At 41.5% G+C, this 19,127-nt stretch overlaps 2 protein-coding genes across 11 annotated transcripts; one reads left to right on the plus strand and one right to left on the minus strand.

Moving 5' to 3' along the window:
• Nucleotides 1-1,865: 1,865 nt before the first annotated feature.
• On the minus strand, nucleotides 1,866-11,959 carry LOC308309096 (thioredoxin reductase 1, cytoplasmic-like). 7 transcript variants are annotated; one of them, XM_080754562.1, is made up of 14 exons: nucleotides 11,890-11,959; nucleotides 11,042-11,168; nucleotides 10,565-10,634; nucleotides 10,358-10,474; nucleotides 9,095-9,237; nucleotides 8,322-8,437; nucleotides 7,613-7,838; nucleotides 7,165-7,204; nucleotides 6,584-6,875; nucleotides 6,206-6,362; nucleotides 5,446-5,553; nucleotides 5,208-5,303; nucleotides 3,984-4,118; nucleotides 1,866-2,810 (listed from the first exon to the last, which is right to left on the minus strand). In XM_080754562.1, exons 2-14 carry the CDS (start codon nucleotides 11,117-11,119, stop codon nucleotides 2,745-2,747), a joined length of 1,644 nt encoding a protein of 547 aa, XP_080610688.1. In that variant the 5' UTR covers nucleotides 11,120-11,168; nucleotides 11,890-11,959; the 3' UTR covers nucleotides 1,866-2,744. The 7 variants fall into 7 exon arrangements, 5 of the variants coding, with proteins under 5 accessions (XP_080610688.1, XP_080610691.1, XP_080610690.1 ...); XM_080754565.1 differs by lacking the exon at nucleotides 11,890-11,959 and having other exon boundaries at nucleotides 6,206-6,353; nucleotides 6,584-6,660; nucleotides 6,787-6,875; nucleotides 11,042-11,836; XM_080754564.1 differs by lacking the exon at nucleotides 11,890-11,959 and having other exon boundaries at nucleotides 6,584-6,660; nucleotides 6,787-6,875; nucleotides 11,042-11,835.
• A 548-nt stretch (nucleotides 11,960-12,507) lies between these two features.
• On the plus strand, nucleotides 12,508-19,050 carry nfyba (nuclear transcription factor Y, beta a). 4 transcript variants are annotated; one of them, XM_080754116.1, is made up of 7 exons: nucleotides 12,508-12,588; nucleotides 14,619-14,712; nucleotides 15,589-15,719; nucleotides 16,965-17,162; nucleotides 17,788-17,866; nucleotides 18,207-18,286; nucleotides 18,454-19,050. In XM_080754116.1, exons 2-7 carry the CDS (start codon nucleotides 14,619-14,621, stop codon nucleotides 18,487-18,489), a joined length of 618 nt encoding a protein of 205 aa, XP_080610242.1. In that variant the 5' UTR covers nucleotides 12,508-12,588; the 3' UTR covers nucleotides 18,490-19,050. The 4 variants fall into 4 exon arrangements, with proteins under 4 accessions (XP_080610242.1, XP_080610241.1, XP_080610240.1 ...); XM_080754115.1 differs by having other exon boundaries at nucleotides 12,548-12,613; XM_080754114.1 differs by having other exon boundaries at nucleotides 12,577-12,676.
• The last annotated feature ends 77 nt before the right edge of the window (nucleotides 19,051-19,127 follow it).

Here is a 19,127-nt window from a genome sequence, read left to right on the forward strand (position 1 = left end):
TTAGTGGCAGCACTCGAAGCCCCCCACCTCACGTCTAAAATACACTTGTTGGCCAGAAAAGAAAATATTTCACCGTACGTTTTGGCTGCCTCCACACCGCCCTCTACAGGTCTTGTCAATAGAGAATTCCATTGACCAGATTTTAGCCTTCCGGTGAAGTATTTTATTTTCTGGCTAAATAGTGTATTTTAGACGTGAGGTGGGGGGATCAGAGTGTTCCCACTAAGGACAGTAGGGTTTCAACTACCTAAAGCAGTCTTTGTTTTGATGAGTAGCTAAACTGTATGTTTTATTTTTTACTACAGACGAGAGGGTGCGCAGCCTTTCCAGCGGCGAAAGGACTGATCGGTGACATAGCCTTAAGGAGAACTCATTCTAACGCTATGGACCAGAGCTAGGGCACCCCTCTTTGCCGAGGAATGAGCGCGCCCACATGAGTTATACTCCGCCGTACATGTTACAAAGTATCAGTGATGTGGTGGACACAAAGTATTCAACCCAACCCCCAGTACCTGAGTCAAAGTATATAGACCTACTCAACTACGTTGTGCAAGTGCAAGTTGCTCTGTCAAAGTTGTGCTTGAGTTAAAAGCTATTAAAAATAATTAAGTGTTAAGTACGACTTCACCACACTAATGTAGTGATGTTCACGACAAAATGGCAAACAAATAAGAAGATTCTACTCCGTCTGTGTCAGGGCAAGAATTTCATGGAGGCCATGGATGCCGTTGCCCCTCAGTTTGGTCTTGTGCGCCTCAAAGAATTGCATGACCTGAGGCCACAGTGGCATTAATGCCCCAGCTGACTGTACCACTTTCTCCTCTGTCTCTTTCTGGTCAATATGTAGACACCAGTGTCTCTTTATTGTCATGTAGATACCAGTGTCTTTTGTTGAGATTCTGAAATCTTAACTCCCCCGAGTCCCCATCTTTAAACCAATCCAGTGACTTTGATTGGTGCAGGGTGATCATGGATCAATACCATAATTGATCTATTTCACCGCAGATTAGATCATCCCTAACGCTTAAATTCAACAAGTTCTTTCAATGGACTAAAATGTTTTTAATTGATGGCCTTCCTGCCCTGGAACTTGACCTTTGTGCCCTCAAAACTGTGTACGTGAATATGAGGTGGGTTTATTCATATTAATAATTTCTTCAGATTCGTTTTATCATGTCAATATGATAAATTCACTGAGAATTCCTCTACACACCAATTCATTGCATGCATTGACTGTAAAGAGAACCCAATACATATACAGCTATAGCACCACCTAGTGGCGGAACAGAAAATTGTAATAAGATCGACTGGCTTTGCGCCTTGGCTTGAATATCATCCAAGGCAATCATGAGAGCACACATTATTGAGGGAAATGCATACAGTATACGGTATACCGTGCATCTTAAGTTCACACAGGTGCCCTAGCTTAGACAAAGTCAAATACAAAGCAAAATCTTGATCAAATTATGATCTAATACTAATACCATTTGCAGTCTGATGCCAGAAAACGTGGTCCTGTGCACTTTTTGTAATTGGGATATCAGTCTTACTTAGGCTACACCACCCTGCATCTCAAGAAGAGGAGAAGGTGGCCTGAAGGGTAATCTGCAGAATTTGCATCCAATTGTTCAAAGGCCAACAGCACTTTGAACAGAGCACTACCTGCATTAGCAGGGAATCAAGTAGGGCCTCTGAATGAACACACACACACACACACACACACACACACACACACACACACACACACACACACACACACACACACACACACACACACACACACACACACACACACACACACACACACACACACACACACACACACACACACACACACACACACACACAAATTGAAATTACATATATACAGAACTACATTTTTATTTAAATGCAGACAACAGTGTTGAGATGGCAGCAAAAGCTGTCAATATCACGCTTATAAAGGACACCTGCCTGCTCCCTCCAGTCTCTGTTCTTCTCATCTGTATGAGATTCTTTGCTTAACGATCAGCATTAATATTCAGCTGTGGTTTTTAAGACATTTACTTTGCCCTGTAGGGCTGAACCACATTGAGAATATAAAAAAGGAACAGAAGAGAGAGGCTGAGTGTGCGTGTGTGTGTGTGTGTAGGGGGGTGGTCATTTTAATGTAATGTCTCAATAAGTATAGTGTGTGTCAATTAAAGCAAGAGCCCAACTGATAAACTCAGTTAATTTGGGTAATTCTTTAATCTCCATCTTGTTCATTACATGAAATTAAGGCATTTAAGTCCCTCAGGCAAGCACTGCAGCAGTGGGAACATGGCACGTAAAACTGAGCTGTTCCTCCATGTAAATGCATCAAATCCCAGAGTCTTATCGCACTTCAGCAGCCCTTTAAAGCTCAGACACGCTAAAGCTTACAGAGCATTTTAATAGAAACACCTCTGGCAAATTCTAACTTCCTTCATTTAAGTTGAGAGAGCTGTAAAAACGCATTTAGTAGCGCCTTAAAGGTTTTGCAGAAAAAGAAAACAAAGCGTTATAGCAGCCCAAACAGAGATGGGCTTCACAAACAGGAACCGTGTCAGCAGCAGGGCATCAGTCTCCGCCCACCTGTCAGTCAGGCTTAAGGCAAAGACGTCACTGAATGGTTGGTCGCCATCCTGCTGCCCAGCTCTCTTCAGTTTATCACTGCTGTCCTTCAATCATTGCTGCCCTCCACATTCCACAACAATGACTGATAGATAGCAGGGAGGCTAACCTCAGCAGTTTCCCCTCACCATCATCGCCTCAGAGGTGCGCTGTGTCACGGTCAATGTGGTCAACACCTGGACCATATAAATATAACACCAGAACCATTACACTTACAGACCAAAGCCATTTTCACGTTTATTCAGTACTATAGAATGAACAAAATCACATAAACTCTCTGTACTCTCAATAAAGTCTGAATAAAGTTCTGAAAATTAACCCAGTCACAGAGATTATTAAATGACCTATATGAACCAGTGTCTTTTGTTGAGATTGGGACACGGCATTAGGAGTAAGAATGTCTTTAGAACAGCACTGCTGTCATTAACCCCAGAAAGTGAGCGTCTTTGAAGGGCCTATTAGGACAGGAGAGTTGAAGTAAAAGCACACCTAGTGTGAAGTGAGAGGTGCTATTTATGAGTTAATTTCATTAAGCGTCCCGAGCCAGATGTTGGAGCTTAGCTCCTTAAAGCCAAAGCACAAGGTGTGCTCAACCCGCTTTCACAATTCTCTCAAAGTGTTAGGATGCTGTACCCCTGACATACAATACAAAAGAAAGAACAACCAGCACACGCTGGCCTTTCTGGATTGGGATTGCTGCTATAAATTACATCTTTGTGGTGGTCGTCGTTTCTTTCTTTTGTACTTAAAATAATAAAACCTAGCTTGATGCACGCACCACAATGTAGAGGAATAACTGAGGGAGGGTGCAAGCGGACAAAATGAGTTTCCTCAGACGGGTGGCTGGTATCTCCCTTAGAGATAGGGTGAGAAGTTCAATCACCCGAGAGAGACTTGGAGTAGAACCGCTGCTCCTACACTTGGAAAGGAGTCAGCTTAAGGTGGTTCGGGCATCTAGTACGGACGCCCCCTGAGCGTCTTCCTAGGAAGGTCCTCGATGCACGTCCCACTGGGAGGAGACCCCGTGGCAGACCAAAGACCAGATGGAAGGATTATATCTCCAAACTGGCTTGGGAACGCCTCGGTATACTCCCTGAGGGAGTGGAGGAAGTTGCTCGGGATAAGGAAATCTGGAAGTCTCAGTTGGAACTGTTACCCCCGCGACCCGATTCCGGATAAGCGGTTGAAGATGGATGGAGGGATGGAGGTGTCAATTGATATGTACAGTATGTTCAGAAATAAGGGTACATTTTGTTAGATAAATACCTACAATGAAAAGGTCACAGGTAGGTAGACTGTTTTGTAGACCAGGTGTTTTCATGAGGCAGAGAGGAAACTGGCACACCTACCTGGGCTGACAAAGGATGGATTCCCACTGTCGAGTCCAACTGTTGTTTGGTAAGACCACACTTCATAGCTGCAGCAAAACCTTGGACAATATCTCCAGCACTGGGACCCATTACATGGAGACCAACCACACGTTCCTGACAAGAAGACATGGCATGCACACATTGTTACTTTAGGAGTGATAAAAAGTGATTATTGACAACCCCAAGGACTGATATGACCAATCAGATGAACCAATCAGGTGCTGATATTTGCATACATGTGAAGTTGAACCCAAAACACTGCATAATATAAAGGGGTGCCACAGAGGTAAAGCAGAGTTCCTTCATATTTGAAAATAATTAAGAAACTCACATTCACATGATGTATAAGGTTCAGTATGTACTCTGTTGACCGGGTCCCCCAGGGCCAGGGGACTAAACTTAGTCACTTTCTTTTTTACTTCTACACCAAAACCTTTCACCAAAAATAGACGTTTACAAACTCAGTAGATCTGCAGCAATTTCTGCTGAATGTTTGCCTAATTTCACTGAATGTTCGCCACATATAATAGATAATATTATGGCCCCTACGGCTGAACTTGAGCCAAGGCGCATGGTCTTAAAGGGGAGTACCACTCATTCTCAACATTAAAGTATGTCATAATACATTAGAGCTGTTGTGTGGAAATGTGATCAGTGACGGACGAAGCTGTAGTCTAGAATGGGGACTTTATCTCCAGCAGAAACAGTGTGGCTTGAAAATAAAACTTAAGACTAGCTTGAGCATTTTCAGCCAATTCTGTTATTACAAGTCTTGTGAAACAGAATATATAATCATATGCCATTACAAACAACTAAGATTTACTTGCAAAGAATGCGGATGCACAAAAATGGCAAGCCCCTCTGTGTCAGTAACATGTTGACGTTTCTAAATCAATGTGATAACGTGATGATGTTTCTAACAGTGTCAGCCAGACAATGAGGAGCCAGAATGTCATCACGTTATCACGTTAGCTTAGAAACATTATCACATTACCAGTCCAAATAAGGGTATTTATGTCACATAAGAATTACCCCAACGTATATCAACGCAACAGAATATACTCGCTTTGCAAGTCATTCTTGGTAGTCTGGCAATTGCTTATTTATGGACCTCCTGGAACTCCTTCAGACCCAAAGTTGAGAAGCAGTAATTTACACAATTGTTACATTGCGGATTGTTAAAAAAACAATCATCATACTTACATTGTCAGGGATGTGGCAGATAATTTTTACATAGCAGGAGTTTTTATTCCTGCCAGGGAGGGTCCATTCCAATGGCCAGTAGTAACTGTGATATACCTACAAAGACAGTTTTTAGATATTTCTCGTAAGAAAATAATTTCTACAGCACTTTCATGTCCAGTGAGTCGCTTGCTGGCTTGCGGCTAGTATCTGTGTATGTATTTGTAGGTCTATTTAAAGTATATACAGTATACTATACCTCTATGTTGGCCTCCCCAAATGTGAGGTTGGCTCTCTCCTCCGACAGACCACAAGCAGCGTATTCCAATGGAGTGAAGAGCACGGTGGGGACGTTACTGTAGTCACACTGCCATCAACAGCAAACAGATACAGATCAAACCTCTCTTTAAAAAACAGATAGTTCCTGTCCTTGATTATGATTGCCTCAGTTGTGTTTTTTTTAAGCCATTGCAAACATACACCTGTTACTGTGATTATCAGATTAGTGCAGCAAAACAAATTGTTTCAAAATGTTACATTTTGTTGTGTATTTTGTTTTACAAAGAGTTTCTGTGTCATGAAATAAGACATGCAGTTGCTAATTAATAATTAATTTCACATTTGCAACAGCTAGATTGAGTCTGTCAGAATGTAAACATTCCATGTTTGTACAGGCAGTCGGAGTTCTACCTTCTTATAGAAATTATTCTTGCAGTGATATTGGTATTACTTTTTTATTTGGGATATGGGATATGTCTATGACTGTCATGTCATATATTATGGCAACCCTTTGTTTTAAAAAAGCATTAAGCAATGCAAGGACGCCTCATGCCTAAGTAACAACGCCCCTAGCTGTTCTAAAATCACTGCAAACCTCTGCCTCTTGGGGCTTCTTGGTTTAGTCGTAGCATAAATAAACGTGTTAAATTAACTCTGAGTGTACTGTAACCAAATGGATTTGACTGTATATAGTCATATTCGCTATGCCAACCACTTGCTAATCGGTGTAAGTAGCCTACCACTGTGGTGTCTCCTGTATAGAGTCTACGAGCCAACAGTCTCCCGGCATGCATGGAGAGCCCCGTGGTGGACGGTCGACCGTGCTGCACCGAGCCGAGAGCGCACACGTGATCTACACTCGTCTGCTCCCGTTCATTCACCAGGATCCTGCCAGTGCTGACACACACGCACACACGCACGCACGCACGCACGCACACGCACACACACACTCACACACACACACACACACACACACGCACACACACGCGCGCGCACAATCAGCCTAAGAGGAAAGTATACCCATAAATGACACAGATAGTCTAACGACACTAGAACGATCACACAAACTGTCACCTGAAATCAATACAAGGTAATATGGTACTCTATACTGCACATACTCCTGGCTGCATTTCACCCCGACACATTCAAGGCCAAGGTCACTGGTGCAGGACTCCCTCCCTACAGCAAGCAAAACCTGCATAACAGACACAGACAACTGCAGATTAACATGAAAGATTGGTGCATGAAAGATAATTAGACAGACAAACAGAGAGACAGAGGGACAGGCAGAGAGATGTCTCATTTCATAACAACCACCTACTGTATCAAATTCTTCCTGTTTGGTTTCGCCCTCTGTAGACACCAGACTCACTCTCAGTCTCCCAGGCGCTGGTGTCATGTCAGAAAGACCTGCAAGTTTGACAACAGTGCAGGCGGTGGGGGGGCTTAAATGAAACTAAACAATTCCATTCAAATCAAAGTCAATATTGATGGATTTGATTAGAGGATGGACAATTCAGATTCAATTAAAAACGTTGGGTTTACTGCTGTGTATATATAAAATAACATTGTTAACTAAACTAAAATGTTTCTTCCTGAAATAAGAACACTTGCTTTCGTGATAGACCTAATATTAGCTGAAACCTCCTTTACTTTACCACTATGCGAAGCTAAAATTACCACAAATATTATGGTATACCTAAATCTGTGCTCTTGCTGCAAGCTTCAAGTTGCTCCACCTGAAACACACAGACACACACACACACACACACACACACACACACACACACACACACACACACACACACACACACACACACACACACACACACACACACACACGATAAATCTCGATAAATGTTCAGTCTCCCCCTCCATGAAATGAATGAGTTTTGTTCTGAAATGAGAGACATTTGTCATTTGAACAGAAATGGCACCTATTCTTACCATATGATTGATAGCACAAAATGGAAAACAAATTATAGTACTTTCAAAGGACAGCAGGCAATTTTACGTCCTTGGTTGACAAAATAACACCTCTGCAGACAGGCTCCTCTATATTCTAGATGCTGACTGATGAACTCCTAGTAATTACAGCCAACCCTTCCAAAACCCCAAATAGATGTGAATTCTCTGTCTCAGTATACCTTGCTTAGAGAGTAGTGATACTTGAAATTGACCCCATGGACAAACATGTGGTTCTCTATCTTCTGGGCCATCTTCTGATCAAACCCTGGGAGAGGACCAGAGTCAAGAAGAACAGTGACCTCTAGACCGAGGCCAGACAGGAATCCAGCACACTCCAAACCCTCTGCAGTACCACCTACTACGAGGGTTCTAGCCGGTGAGTGGTGTAGAGACAATAAATCATCACTGGGGCAGAGGGAGAGAGAGAGAGAGAAGACAGGGGACAAAGAGCTGAGGGTGACTTTATGAGTGCCATTGAGAATATTGAAAACTACACGATGCAGACAGACCAAGGTTTAAAGGGATGTGCCATGCACCACGGGCCATATTATACAAAAGCAACAGCTGAGATTTAATAGGTGAAAAGCTGCGCAACCATATGTTTCCTTCTGTTCTGGCAGATTTTTTATTTGGCCATTTAAGGAGAGTGGGAGAGAGTCCATTATTCTTACTATCTTTAATGAGGAAGAAAGGATGACAGGTGTATGGAAGATGAGGATGCCAGCATCGGCATATGGGGTTCCACAGAGGGGTCTCTCTCTCTGTGTGTGTGTGTGTGTGTGTGCGTGCGTGCGTGCGTGTGTGTGACAAACCTATTACTGTTTACTAGCTGTTATTGGCAAGGTACAACAATTCTGAAAAGTGTGCATTGTGGGAGAATTGTACAACCTGGTGACACAATGTTCCTTGCCTCCAGGTATGCCCAGATATTGAGGTTTGTCTCCCGTGGCAATGACCAGCGTCCCTGCAGTGTGGCGGCTCTTCCTCCCATTGATGTCTGTTGCCTGATGGGACAGACAGAATATCGACACTCGCTAACATGGCCTTCTCAAATTGTCTCAGATACGGCACGTCCAGCCAATGAATATAATATTGAAGCAGTGTTGATTTCGTCGACTAAAACTATGATGAAAAATGTTTGTTGACTGCGTTTTTCTCACTGACCAAAACTAAATTAAAACTAAATAAAAACTAAGCTGTGATGACTAAAACTAAGACTAAAGTTGACAATTTCGTCGACAAAATAAAAACTAGACTAAAATGTTCGGGAGGAACTAGTGAAGAAGAGTGTTTTATGTTTGGTTGCTCTCCGGTGTTGCGTGCTGAAAATAGCAGATCTACAAGCTCACAACGCGTTGCACTGCGACGCGTTGTATCTATTTTCTGCGCGCAACCAAGTGTAAAATCTTGTTAAAATGTCATTACGATGCCATCAAGGCCTGCCAAAATACATTTCAGTTGACTAAATCAACTGTAGATTTAGTCGACTAAAATCTTATATTTAGTCTAAAAATAGACTAAAATTTGACTAAAACTAAAACTTTTCAGGTGACTAAATTATGACTACAACTAAATGACATTGTATTCAAAAGGCTATGACTAAAACTAAATCAAAATTTGCTGTAAAAAACAACACTGTATTGAAGTTGTGTCCGCGCTACCTCTACTGTGTGCGGAGCCACTATCTCTCCACGGGCACTCAGGTAGGTCACTCCGACGTCCCTCAACTCCCTCCAGAGCTCCAAGCTTTGAGACCTCACACGCTCCTGCAACCTGTCCACCAACTCGCTCCAGACATGGGACACTGATATGAAAAATGTGTATTTAAATGAGTCGTTCAGACCAAAACACATATAGGGTTAAATCTGCCTTTTATCATACCCCTTCATACCTGCTTTAGTTGATTTTTTTCATAGCTGCCCCTGTTGCTAGATTTCGCGGGCCTTCTCATAACTAACAGAGTAGATAGTCTTTATTCTAGTGTGGTTATTTCTTTAGCTTCAAAGTTAGTATTTTTTTATTCGATTGTGTTTACACAACGTCCTGAGACCAACCAAACCGCTGTTTTGACATCACAGGCACCCTTACTTGTCAAACGGCTTCTGCTCTGCACCAGAGCAGGGAGAGGAGAGCCTAGAAAGGGAGGGGAGGAGCAGAGGATCTTCTTGTCTGTTTGACAAGTAGGGTGCCTGTGAGGTCAAAACAGCGGTTTGGTTGGTCTCAGGACGTTGTGTAAACACAATCCAATAAAAAAATACTAACGTTGAAGCTAAAGAAATAACCGCACTAGAATAAAGTCTATCTACTCTGTTAGTTATGAGAGGGCCCGCGAAATCTAGCAACAGGGGCATCCGAAAACTAGCAACAGGGGCAGCTATGAAAAAAATCGACTAAAGCAGGTATGAAGGGGTATGATAAAAGGCAGATTTAACCCTATATGTGTTTTGGTCTGAACAACTCCTTTAAAGGCTTTTTTTGGGGTCCCACTAGCACCTTCTATCCTCACAAAGTCCCATTTCTGACCGATGTGTCTTTCTCTGGTTTTGAGAAGGCGAAGGTTAAAAGTATCCCACGGGTTCTCAAAACAGGCTGTTCAGATTTGCTGCCGATTGTGACGTCATATGCCGAGTGTGACGTCATCACAAAAAAATATATATATATATATTTTTTTTTCAAAAAAAAAATTTATAAATAATTTTTTTTTTCAAAAGGATTTTGGTGGGGGTGGCGCAGTTCAGGCCAAAGGTGGTACTGCAGCTGAAATGCTCTGAGAGCCATTCAAAAATGAGAGAGGCTCTCTATTCAGGAGTGGTAATTTAGCCTCAAACCTTTTGAAAAACGTTTTTGGGACATAAACAATATGACATAAATACTTTTTAAAAATGAATTTGTATAATCTGAAATGTTTATCTGTCTCCTCTCACCCTTCTCTTCAACCTTCCAGCCATATTTCTTAGAATCCTGAACGGCTTTTCCGAGCAGAGACGCCTGGTGAAGCAGCTTCTTGATGCTGCCCTCAATCACGCAGGAACCTCCAGCATCTGGAGTTGAGACGAGAAGGAAGGAATTGAGGAGAACATTGGAATAAGAGAGAACAAAACATAACATAAAAAAATGGAAAAAATACACACCCTTGGCGCATTTAGGGGACGGCGTTGCAATATCAAGGATCAACACCCTTTTTTGGAACCCAGCTGCCTCCTAGGGAAGTGAGATGTTGAGAGAGACAGGGATGAACATTTTATATTTAGATTGGATTAATTATCGTAACTGCCCAAATCCGTCTTATTTTCACATGAGATGCCATTATATGAGAATTATCAGAGCTTTGCTTTTGCTGCCGGAGTTCAATGACCAGATGTACACAACGAAATAGGGGTGAGCAGCATAGGGGAACACCATGCTCACACTTTAAAGTTGCTTCTAAGTTGACTCCAAGCTGAGGGGAACTGAGAATGTATAAATACAATAACCTTGTCACCCAGCTGCTTGTTTCTCTGTATCATATGTTATTGTTATGTAGACAGTACGATACAGAACAATAAGCAGGGGGATACTGCCATTTAAATTGCAAAGTAATGCTATAACTCAGAAAAATGTGAGCGAACCTTGGCCACGGCCAGACCACCTGACCCTCCACCAATGACCAGAAGATCGTAGTCGTATAACTTGGTCTGGTCCTCCATGTGTCAGTGAGGTTCTTCTAGGTCACCAGCCCTGTCTTATTAGTCCGCACTTGATAGGAGAGACAGACGTTTTCACACCACTGCAAAATACTGACTCGTATAACCACACAAACACCAGATGGACTTTGGCCTACTGTATCTTGTCTCTCCACCCCTGGGCTAGTCTAGATTGGTGTGTAAATATTCGATTGAGAGTTTACAATTCAACTATCTTGACAGATTAACCCCTGACAGACAGTAGGCCTACTGCCTCTCCAAAAGGCAAAAAATATCAAAGGGGATATTTTAAATGTAGTAATAATTGTTAAAGTCATGCCAGTTAGTGTTTATGATTTCTTGTACGTTATTGTATGTCTTTAAACGTCTCAAATCTGAATTACAAGTCCTTATGACTTTTTGTGTTATCCTTTTAGCATTATTGTATTTATACCTACTGTTGCTGCTAATAAAGACAAGTATTCGATCAATCAAGAAGCTCATGGTTTCACAGCGACACCTTGTGGAAAAGGCACTATTTGCATGAGCTTTGTAGCTATTTTGTGTCTTTGACTGACTGCGCAGTGCGTGCACATTATAACAGCACGTATAAATATAAATGTTGTATTAATCTCTGCACGGCACCTTTAAGCAGTCCTCTACTGCTGACGCCACCACGTAATTAATAAACTTTTAGCTGATAACGAACAAGAATGCGCCGTACATATATCAAACAATTGCGACTTCCAATAACAAGTTTGTAGGACATGCTTCCCTGACTAACATATACCTACCTTACTGTCTAGTCGCATAGTTGTTATAAAAGTGTGTTTTTGTTCTGTGTTTACTTCACGAAAGAAGGACCCAGTTGTCACTCTGACCCAGAAGTCAGGGATTGGATACTTGGGAAATACGGCACTGGTGGGCGTGTAGTTGGTTGAGTACCCTGCCCGCCCCCTGGCGGCCTGAGGGTGCAGTGCAGCGCAGTGGTGAAAAAAATAAAAATAAAAGTATCAATACTGCAATGTAAAAATACTCTATTACAAGTAGAAGTCAGAATTCAAAATTTACTTGAGTAAAAGTACAAAAGTATTGGCATCAAAAAGCACCAAAAAACGTATAAACATATTTTGAAAATAGATCTACAAGCATTGTGAGCTTGTACCATTTTCTTGACCATTTGCTTGACCATTTTCATATATAGGTAATGTATGTTTTGTAATAATTAATCAAAATCTACAAAAGGCAACTAAACAAAAGTTTAAGTGTAGTGGAGTAAAAAAAGTTAGAAGTGGAGTAGAAGTAAAAGTACTGGAAATTATAAATACTCAAAGTAAAGTACAAATACCTCCAAAGGGGTACTTAAGTACAGCAGCGCTAGAGTAAATGCACTCAGTTACTTTCCCATCCATCCAGCACACTGAGCAGCGCTAGCCTGGGACTGGTTCTTTCGCAGCCATTTTCCGTCCAACCAAACAGCCGTTAGACAGAAGGTAACCAACCAGGGCTTCACTGCAGGTCTGTGCCTGGCTCCGGCCAATGATTGCTAACCGATTCCTCGTTAGTAGCTCGAATGGAAATGTGCGTCTCTTGTCTATGATTTTTTTTATTTGTTGTCTGTCCGTGTGAGTGAGTGAACGAGGGCGTGCAGATGAGGAAGTATCCCTCGGGGCCGAACTATTAGAAAATATTGAAAATGTGCGGTTTTTCGGCGGCCCGCAATGTCCTCTGTTCTTCTTCTCGCAGCGACAAAAGAACCAGCAGGCCCGACGATAACGGCTTTTGTTCGCACGCGCGGCTACGACGACCAGCAGCGGACTTTATATGTTTATTCACGCGACACACAATGCACACTAAACGGTTTAATTGCAACAGGTAAAACTAAACTGTTCGTTATAAGTTGCTGCTGCGCCACAACATAAAAAAATATATATATTAGCCTGCATGCTAGTTAGTTAGCTGCAGCCAGGTTAAACCGAGCTTTCTTTAGCTACTCTGCTAACGGCTATAATGTTTACACCGCGGCCGTGCGGTGCGAGCCTTAATTTCATAAAACATTTTATTTTATTTTATTCAAGTTTAATTAATAAGCGAAAGGCTGGCGCAGAGAAAGCGTATGTCCTGCAGCTCGGTGTTTAGATAAATGTTAGCGTAGCATGCATGTGGTTAATTGCAGCAGTTGACCACTGTACGCGGCTGCTTCAAATCATTTATGATTAATATTCTTCACCGGTTCATTGAGGTCGCGCATATTTCATTGAATGGCCTGTATGTGCCATTGTGCCTACAGAAAATGCTCTAAATTAAAACGTATACATTTCCATTGTTTTAACCGACATGGCTCGAGAAATGACTGAGCTAAATGTTGCATCAATCATTGTATATTAATTACAGTAATGCTTTTACAGCACATTTTGCAAATAGTACAAATGATGCTTAAAGGAAGCCCTAGGGACTTTTCCCCCCACTGTGGTATGACATATGTATTCAATTCATCGAGACATTCAAAGACATAAACTAATATATAAGACATCATCATTGCGCGGCGCGCCATAGCCATAGGTCACTTTCAGTTTCAACCCAGCGTCACCTCAAACAAAGGGTTAAACTCGTTCTACTGCTATACTAGTAAGACGCCTCAGGGCGACATGCCCAATTCTTGGCTATCTGGCCAGTGATGTATAATTAATTACCCATTGGCAGAACATGCCCATATATGGGCATTACCAAATATGGGCATTCCCAGATATGACCTTAATATTGATGACACTGGGACAGGGTTCTCCATATATGAGCATAAAACGGACAAGGATGTAATTAATTTGCAAGTGTGATCTGTGAATGCCCATATATGGGCATGTTCTGACATCACATTGTCAACTATATATGGGCATAGAAGAGACATCAAGCCAGAGCGTGAGGTCACAGTGACATCAGAGCATGTTGTCAGAGTGATGTCACAGTGACAAGGGAACCAATAGACTGTAAAAATGTGTACGGACTGACGGAAGGACTGACTGAAAAGACAGACAGAGACAAGCTACGGAATTTCTCATGGTATACTGCGACCTTCGGTCGCAACCACCAAAATGTGGAACGCCTTAAGGCCCCTCCATACTTCGACCGAAACCGCCGTTTTCGGTCAAAAGGTCCTTTTCTACCATAACATTATATCCCTCAGGACTTCTGAAAAGCATTGGACCGAACGAGAGTTCGGAAATTTGCACGTCGGAAAACACAACTCACCGAACATTTCGGTCGAAGTATGGAGAGGCCTTTACTGAAAGCCTTAAAGGAGTGTAAATCTCTAACATCCTTTAATATCGCCCTGAAAGACCACTTACAGGCGGCAGCCGCTCGTAACTGGTAAAAACAAACCTAGCACAGCACAAACCCTCCCCCTGACCCTTCTATTGTAAATATCTACTGTATAATACTGTATGTTTTGCACTGTTATTTTGTTTTTTATTTCTGAAAATATCTACTGCAAACTTCTAATAAAGTCTTCAATCAATCAATTCAGATGGATGGGGACAGCTCTACAACTGATGCCTCCCAGCTGGGCATCACTGGAGAATACATGGCCCCTGCTCACTATGTACTCCAATCTCAAGAGGGTGAGTCTCCCAAGATAATGTTACACTCACACACAACCAGTGAAGGAAGAAGTACTCGCAGCCTCGCATGTTTTAAGTATCAATACTGAAATGTAGAAAAATTTACAAAAGTATCTGCATCAAAATATAGGCTACTTTGTAAAAGTACTCGTTGTTTTAAATGTATTAATCTTTTGAAAAAAGCTCACTAAGCGTCGACGCATTGTGAGCTTTGCTAATTTTAAATGGACAACATATATAGGGCTGAATTAGTTACTGTGGTTTGTAATGATAATCAAAATCTACAAAGTAACTAAAGTAATACAATTGTGGATTAAAAGTACAGTATTTCCCTCAGATGTAGTGCAGTAGAAGTAAAAGTACTGAAAATTGTAAATACTGAAAAAGTAAGAATACATTGTACTTTTTCTTCTATCAATTGTTTTTATTCATCACAGAAAGAATACAATTATGCAGTAATAGGCAGATGCTTCATGAATAAACAAGGTGCTTGTAATACTGTACAATACACACACAACTTTAAAGTAACACAACGAAAAATCTGAAAAGAAGCAAACCCAACTCTCCCAGGACAATGCCATGAAAAGCAGTGCATACCGGTGCAAAGTTCCTACCACTGTGGAATGAAGCCTAAATCCTATCTTTAAGTTTATCTGCAATGCTAGAACATACATTAAAGTTTTTTAAGTACAGTACTTAGTTACTTAACATCACTGTCCACAACCCACACTTCTGTCCTCCTCCTTTCTAAGTTATGTCTTTAGCTAATGTGTGTGTGTGTGTGTGTGTGTGTGTGTGTGTGTGTGTGTGTGTGTGTGTGTGTGTGTGTGTGTGTGTGTGTGTGTGTGTGTGTGTCTCTGTATCTGTCTGTCTCAGATGATGGAGATGAGAGCCTGAATGATCACGATGAAAGTGGAATCAAAGAGAACTTCAGGGAGCAAGATATTTATCTTCCCATTGCCAATGTGGCCCGTATCATGAAGAACGCTGTACCACAGACTGGAAAGGTATTTTGTGTATGTGTATTGTGTGTAATGCCTAGATTATATTCTGTTGGAGAATGGTGTCGCTTTCCGGGACAAGAACTTATCTTCAAGCTAATGATGTTTACGTGATGTAGACTGAAGATCATCTGTTCTTTTTGGCCAGTGATGGAGTGTAATTTAGCTTAAAGCCCACTACATAATTCCAACCTACATCCAATGTTTGTTCAGACAGGGTAGGCAAGTAACTACAACATGATATCATTCAGTGCTAAGTTTGTGTGATTGGTTCAAGGTGATGTATAATCAGAATCTCCTTTATTGTCACATCACAGGTGTAAAACAGTCTGTGAAATTCGTTTTTGTGCATGCTCCATCGTTTTGTGTCCAGAAAAAGGGAGCGATATGTGTACGCTAGTTTTGTTTCCGCATTCTGCCCAAAGTATAGAATTCTGCCAGCAGCGAAAGTAGCCATAGTTTTGAAGAGGTTGGCTGAGGAAAGGAACTTCGTTCATGAGCCAACCTCCTGGAGGTGCAAACGCCTCTATAATACCCAAGTTCTCAGTCGCCACGACTGATTTCAGTCATTTGGATTCCATAGAAGGAAGCATGTTGCACAGCTAAAATAGACTATCTACAAGCTTGTAGATATGTTTGGATATTATTTTGAGATAGAGCATTTGAAGGGGTCAAATTAGCAATATGTTCAGAAGCATCTTCCATAAAACCCTAATGGTATTTCACAAAAAACACAACCTGGCTGGGGGAAGAAATGTCTCCCTCTGTTCCCAGTATTAAAACACCACGGTTCCAACACTGAGTGTACACGGCTTCAGTGGCTTGAGCAACAGGCAGAGCCTCGTGTTAGTCAGATTAATTGAGCTATACAGATTACTGAGTGGGCGAGGCTCTGTGGTTCAGAACTCAGAAGTTCAGAGTTCAACCTCTGACTGAGGCAGTATAAATAAATACCTTTCATCTGAACTTTCTTCAGATCGACAAACTTTCTGTGAAACCTTCAGATTGAACGAGAGGTTGATGATAAACACTTTAAACTTGGTGGGCATGTAGGCGAACATTTAAAAGAAATAGCTGATCTACAAGTTCACAATGCCTTGCAATGAGCTATGTGATGAGCTTGTAGATTGTCTACTTTTTCCACCGTACAACTATGTATAAAAATAGGGCCTATAAGTTTATAAACTGAGTACATTAGCTTCTTGGACAACCCGCATCTCACCCCATGTTTTGCACGTGTGTCTCATATAGATAGCAAAAGATGCCAAGGAGTGTGTGCAGGAGTGCGTGAGCGAATTCATCAGCTTCATCACGTCGGAGGCGAGCGAGCGCTGTCACCAAGAGAAGAGAAAGACCATCAACGGCGAGGACATCCTGTTTGCCATGTCCACGTTGGGCTTCGACATGTACGTGGAGCCGCTCAAACTCTACCTGCAGAAGTTCAGAGAGGTGAGCAGCAAAACAAGTGTCCATCACAGCACTATAAATAGTTACTGCAGGGCTGTGGCACATAATGGATGTGACTAAGACCTGTTTTTTTGTTTCCTTCTTTTTTTATACTTGACCTCAGTGAGTGATGGTGCTTAAGTGAAATTTGTCTAAATTGGAGCCACAGTTCCAAAATATTGTGGTTTTGTTAATTGATAGTGATGCTACCAAAATAGTCGAGTTCTAAGTATTTCTGCAACTTTGGAAAATTGCCTCAAAATAGCCAGGCGGGTCATAAGCAATTACTTAAATTGGTATTTTTATGGTGAGGTGAGTTCATTTTAGGTGATGCATGGTCATAGCCCAGACATGCAAGACGCAAACAACTGGTCAGTGTTAATACATTGATCAGCCTTATATATCCAATAGACTTATACTCAGCACTGTGACACATTGGGAACTTGTCTATTTTTTTTGGTGCGCAACACCTGCATGCAACAAAGTTCGGGCATTACAGCAGTATTAAGGACTGCCCATATATCTCTAAATACCAGGCTAATTAAAGTACTCATAACCATGTAACTTCTCCCATGTTTATGTACTGTACAATGTACTGTATACACATGTATTTGCTGGTGTTTTCTAGGCCATGAAGGGGGAGAAGGGAATGCCTGGTGTGTCGGTGGGAGAAGGCCTCGGAGAGGAGCTCACAGATGACAGCTTCAGTGAGTACAAAATAATCTATCTGGATATAGAAATACACCAACATATTCTGCTGCAATTTACCAGTTTTGGTTTATGTCTTATGTCTATTAAACTATACTTTAAAGGAAAGAAATATAAGTTCTTCATGGCACAGAAATATAAGTTCTTCATGGCACTGAAATATACATTCACTTCGTAAAATGCCTGCAGATATAATTCAGCAAGGGCAATGTTTTCCCCAGACTAAAAGAACATTTTCTATGCTGCCCCAATGCACGTTATTTTTCTTGATCTCTCTGCAATCTGCGGAGTCAGCCAAATGTTGCAGATTAACATGTCTCTTTCTTTTCCTCTCATTAGCAAATCCATTGCCAGCAGGAATCATTACAGCAGATGGCCAGCAGCAGAACGTAATGGTCTACACCACTTCATATCAATCGGTGAGGCCAACAGGAACAAGACACAACTTCTCTACTTTGATCCATATTAGAGCAGCAGCCTTTGATTATGATTTTACTGAACAAGATGGAGTTGAAAACATGGTTGTATTTGTTATACAGTACATAATGTACATCTGATTTATTTTCCTTTCTTTTGTTTTCTACAGATTCCTGCAGGAGTTCAGCAGATTCAGTTCTCATGACAAGGTCTTTCATTTGCCCCGAGAACAACAGCGGCTGCACATGGCGCTATCACCACAAGCCCACTGGTCCAGACCACCAGGTCTGAGCCCTGCCGCAGGGCGTAGGTCATCAAAACGGACAAGGAGGGTGTTATCGGGTGGGGAAGGTAGCGATTTACAGAAGCCCTCGTGTACAGTGAAATCACTACCTGTTCATTAGAAAAGTGTAGTTTGTAGTTGTGAAGGTACCAAATGGTTTCAGAAACACATCAAAGCCAGCTGGGAAAACGTAGGCTTTATTTTAAGGCTAGTCTTATTGCATAACTTAGTGGTCAGATTTTGTTTTCATTGCTGTTGTTTTTTTCTGATCTGTTCAATATGTGGTTTGGTTTTGTCTGTTTTTTTTAGGGGAAGGGGTGGGGAACATGATTAAGGGTGGTAACTTGAAGCATAATTTGGAACCATCGGGAGAAACATTGTTACTGTCGTACAACATCAAGCATCTCTTTTGTAAATTGAAAAGGAAAGGAAAATAATGTGCTTTATTGGTATGTACAATTCTTTGAATAAAAATAAAAATTGATGTGTAAACCCTTCACCTTATTGTTTTACATTTTGCAAAGTTGGCAATCTTAAATTACTACACATTGATTGGTAAA

Source organism: Nannobrachium achirus (genome assembly GCF_963921795.1).
Source record: "Nannobrachium achirus genome assembly, chromosome: 23".
Classification (NCBI taxonomy): domain Eukaryota; kingdom Metazoa; phylum Chordata; class Actinopteri; order Myctophiformes; family Myctophidae; genus Nannobrachium; species Nannobrachium achirus.

Coding starts and splice junctions, on each gene's coding strand:
- nfyba (XM_080754114.1), top strand. CDS start 12,635: ATGATTGCTAACCGATTCCTCGTTAGTAGCTCGAATGGAAAT. Junction 15,720..16,964: donor CTGTACCACAGACTGGAAAG/GTATTTTGTGTA, acceptor TGTCTCATATAG/ATAGCAAAAGATGCCAAGGA. Junction 17,163..17,787: donor ACCTGCAGAAGTTCAGAGAG/GTGAGCAGCAAA, acceptor GGTGTTTTCTAG/GCCATGAAGGGGGAGAAGGG.
- LOC308309096 (XM_080754562.1), bottom strand. CDS start 11,119: ATGGAGGACCAGACCAAGTTATACGACTACGATCTTCTGGTCATTGGT. Junction 8,438..9,094: donor TGGCTCCGCACACAGTAGAG/GTAGCGCGGACA, acceptor CTGTCCCATCAG/GCAACAGACATCAATGGGAG. Junction 5,554..6,205: donor ATACAGGAGACACCACAGTG/GTAGGCTACTTA, acceptor TGTTGATGGCAG/TGTGACTACAGTAACGTCCC.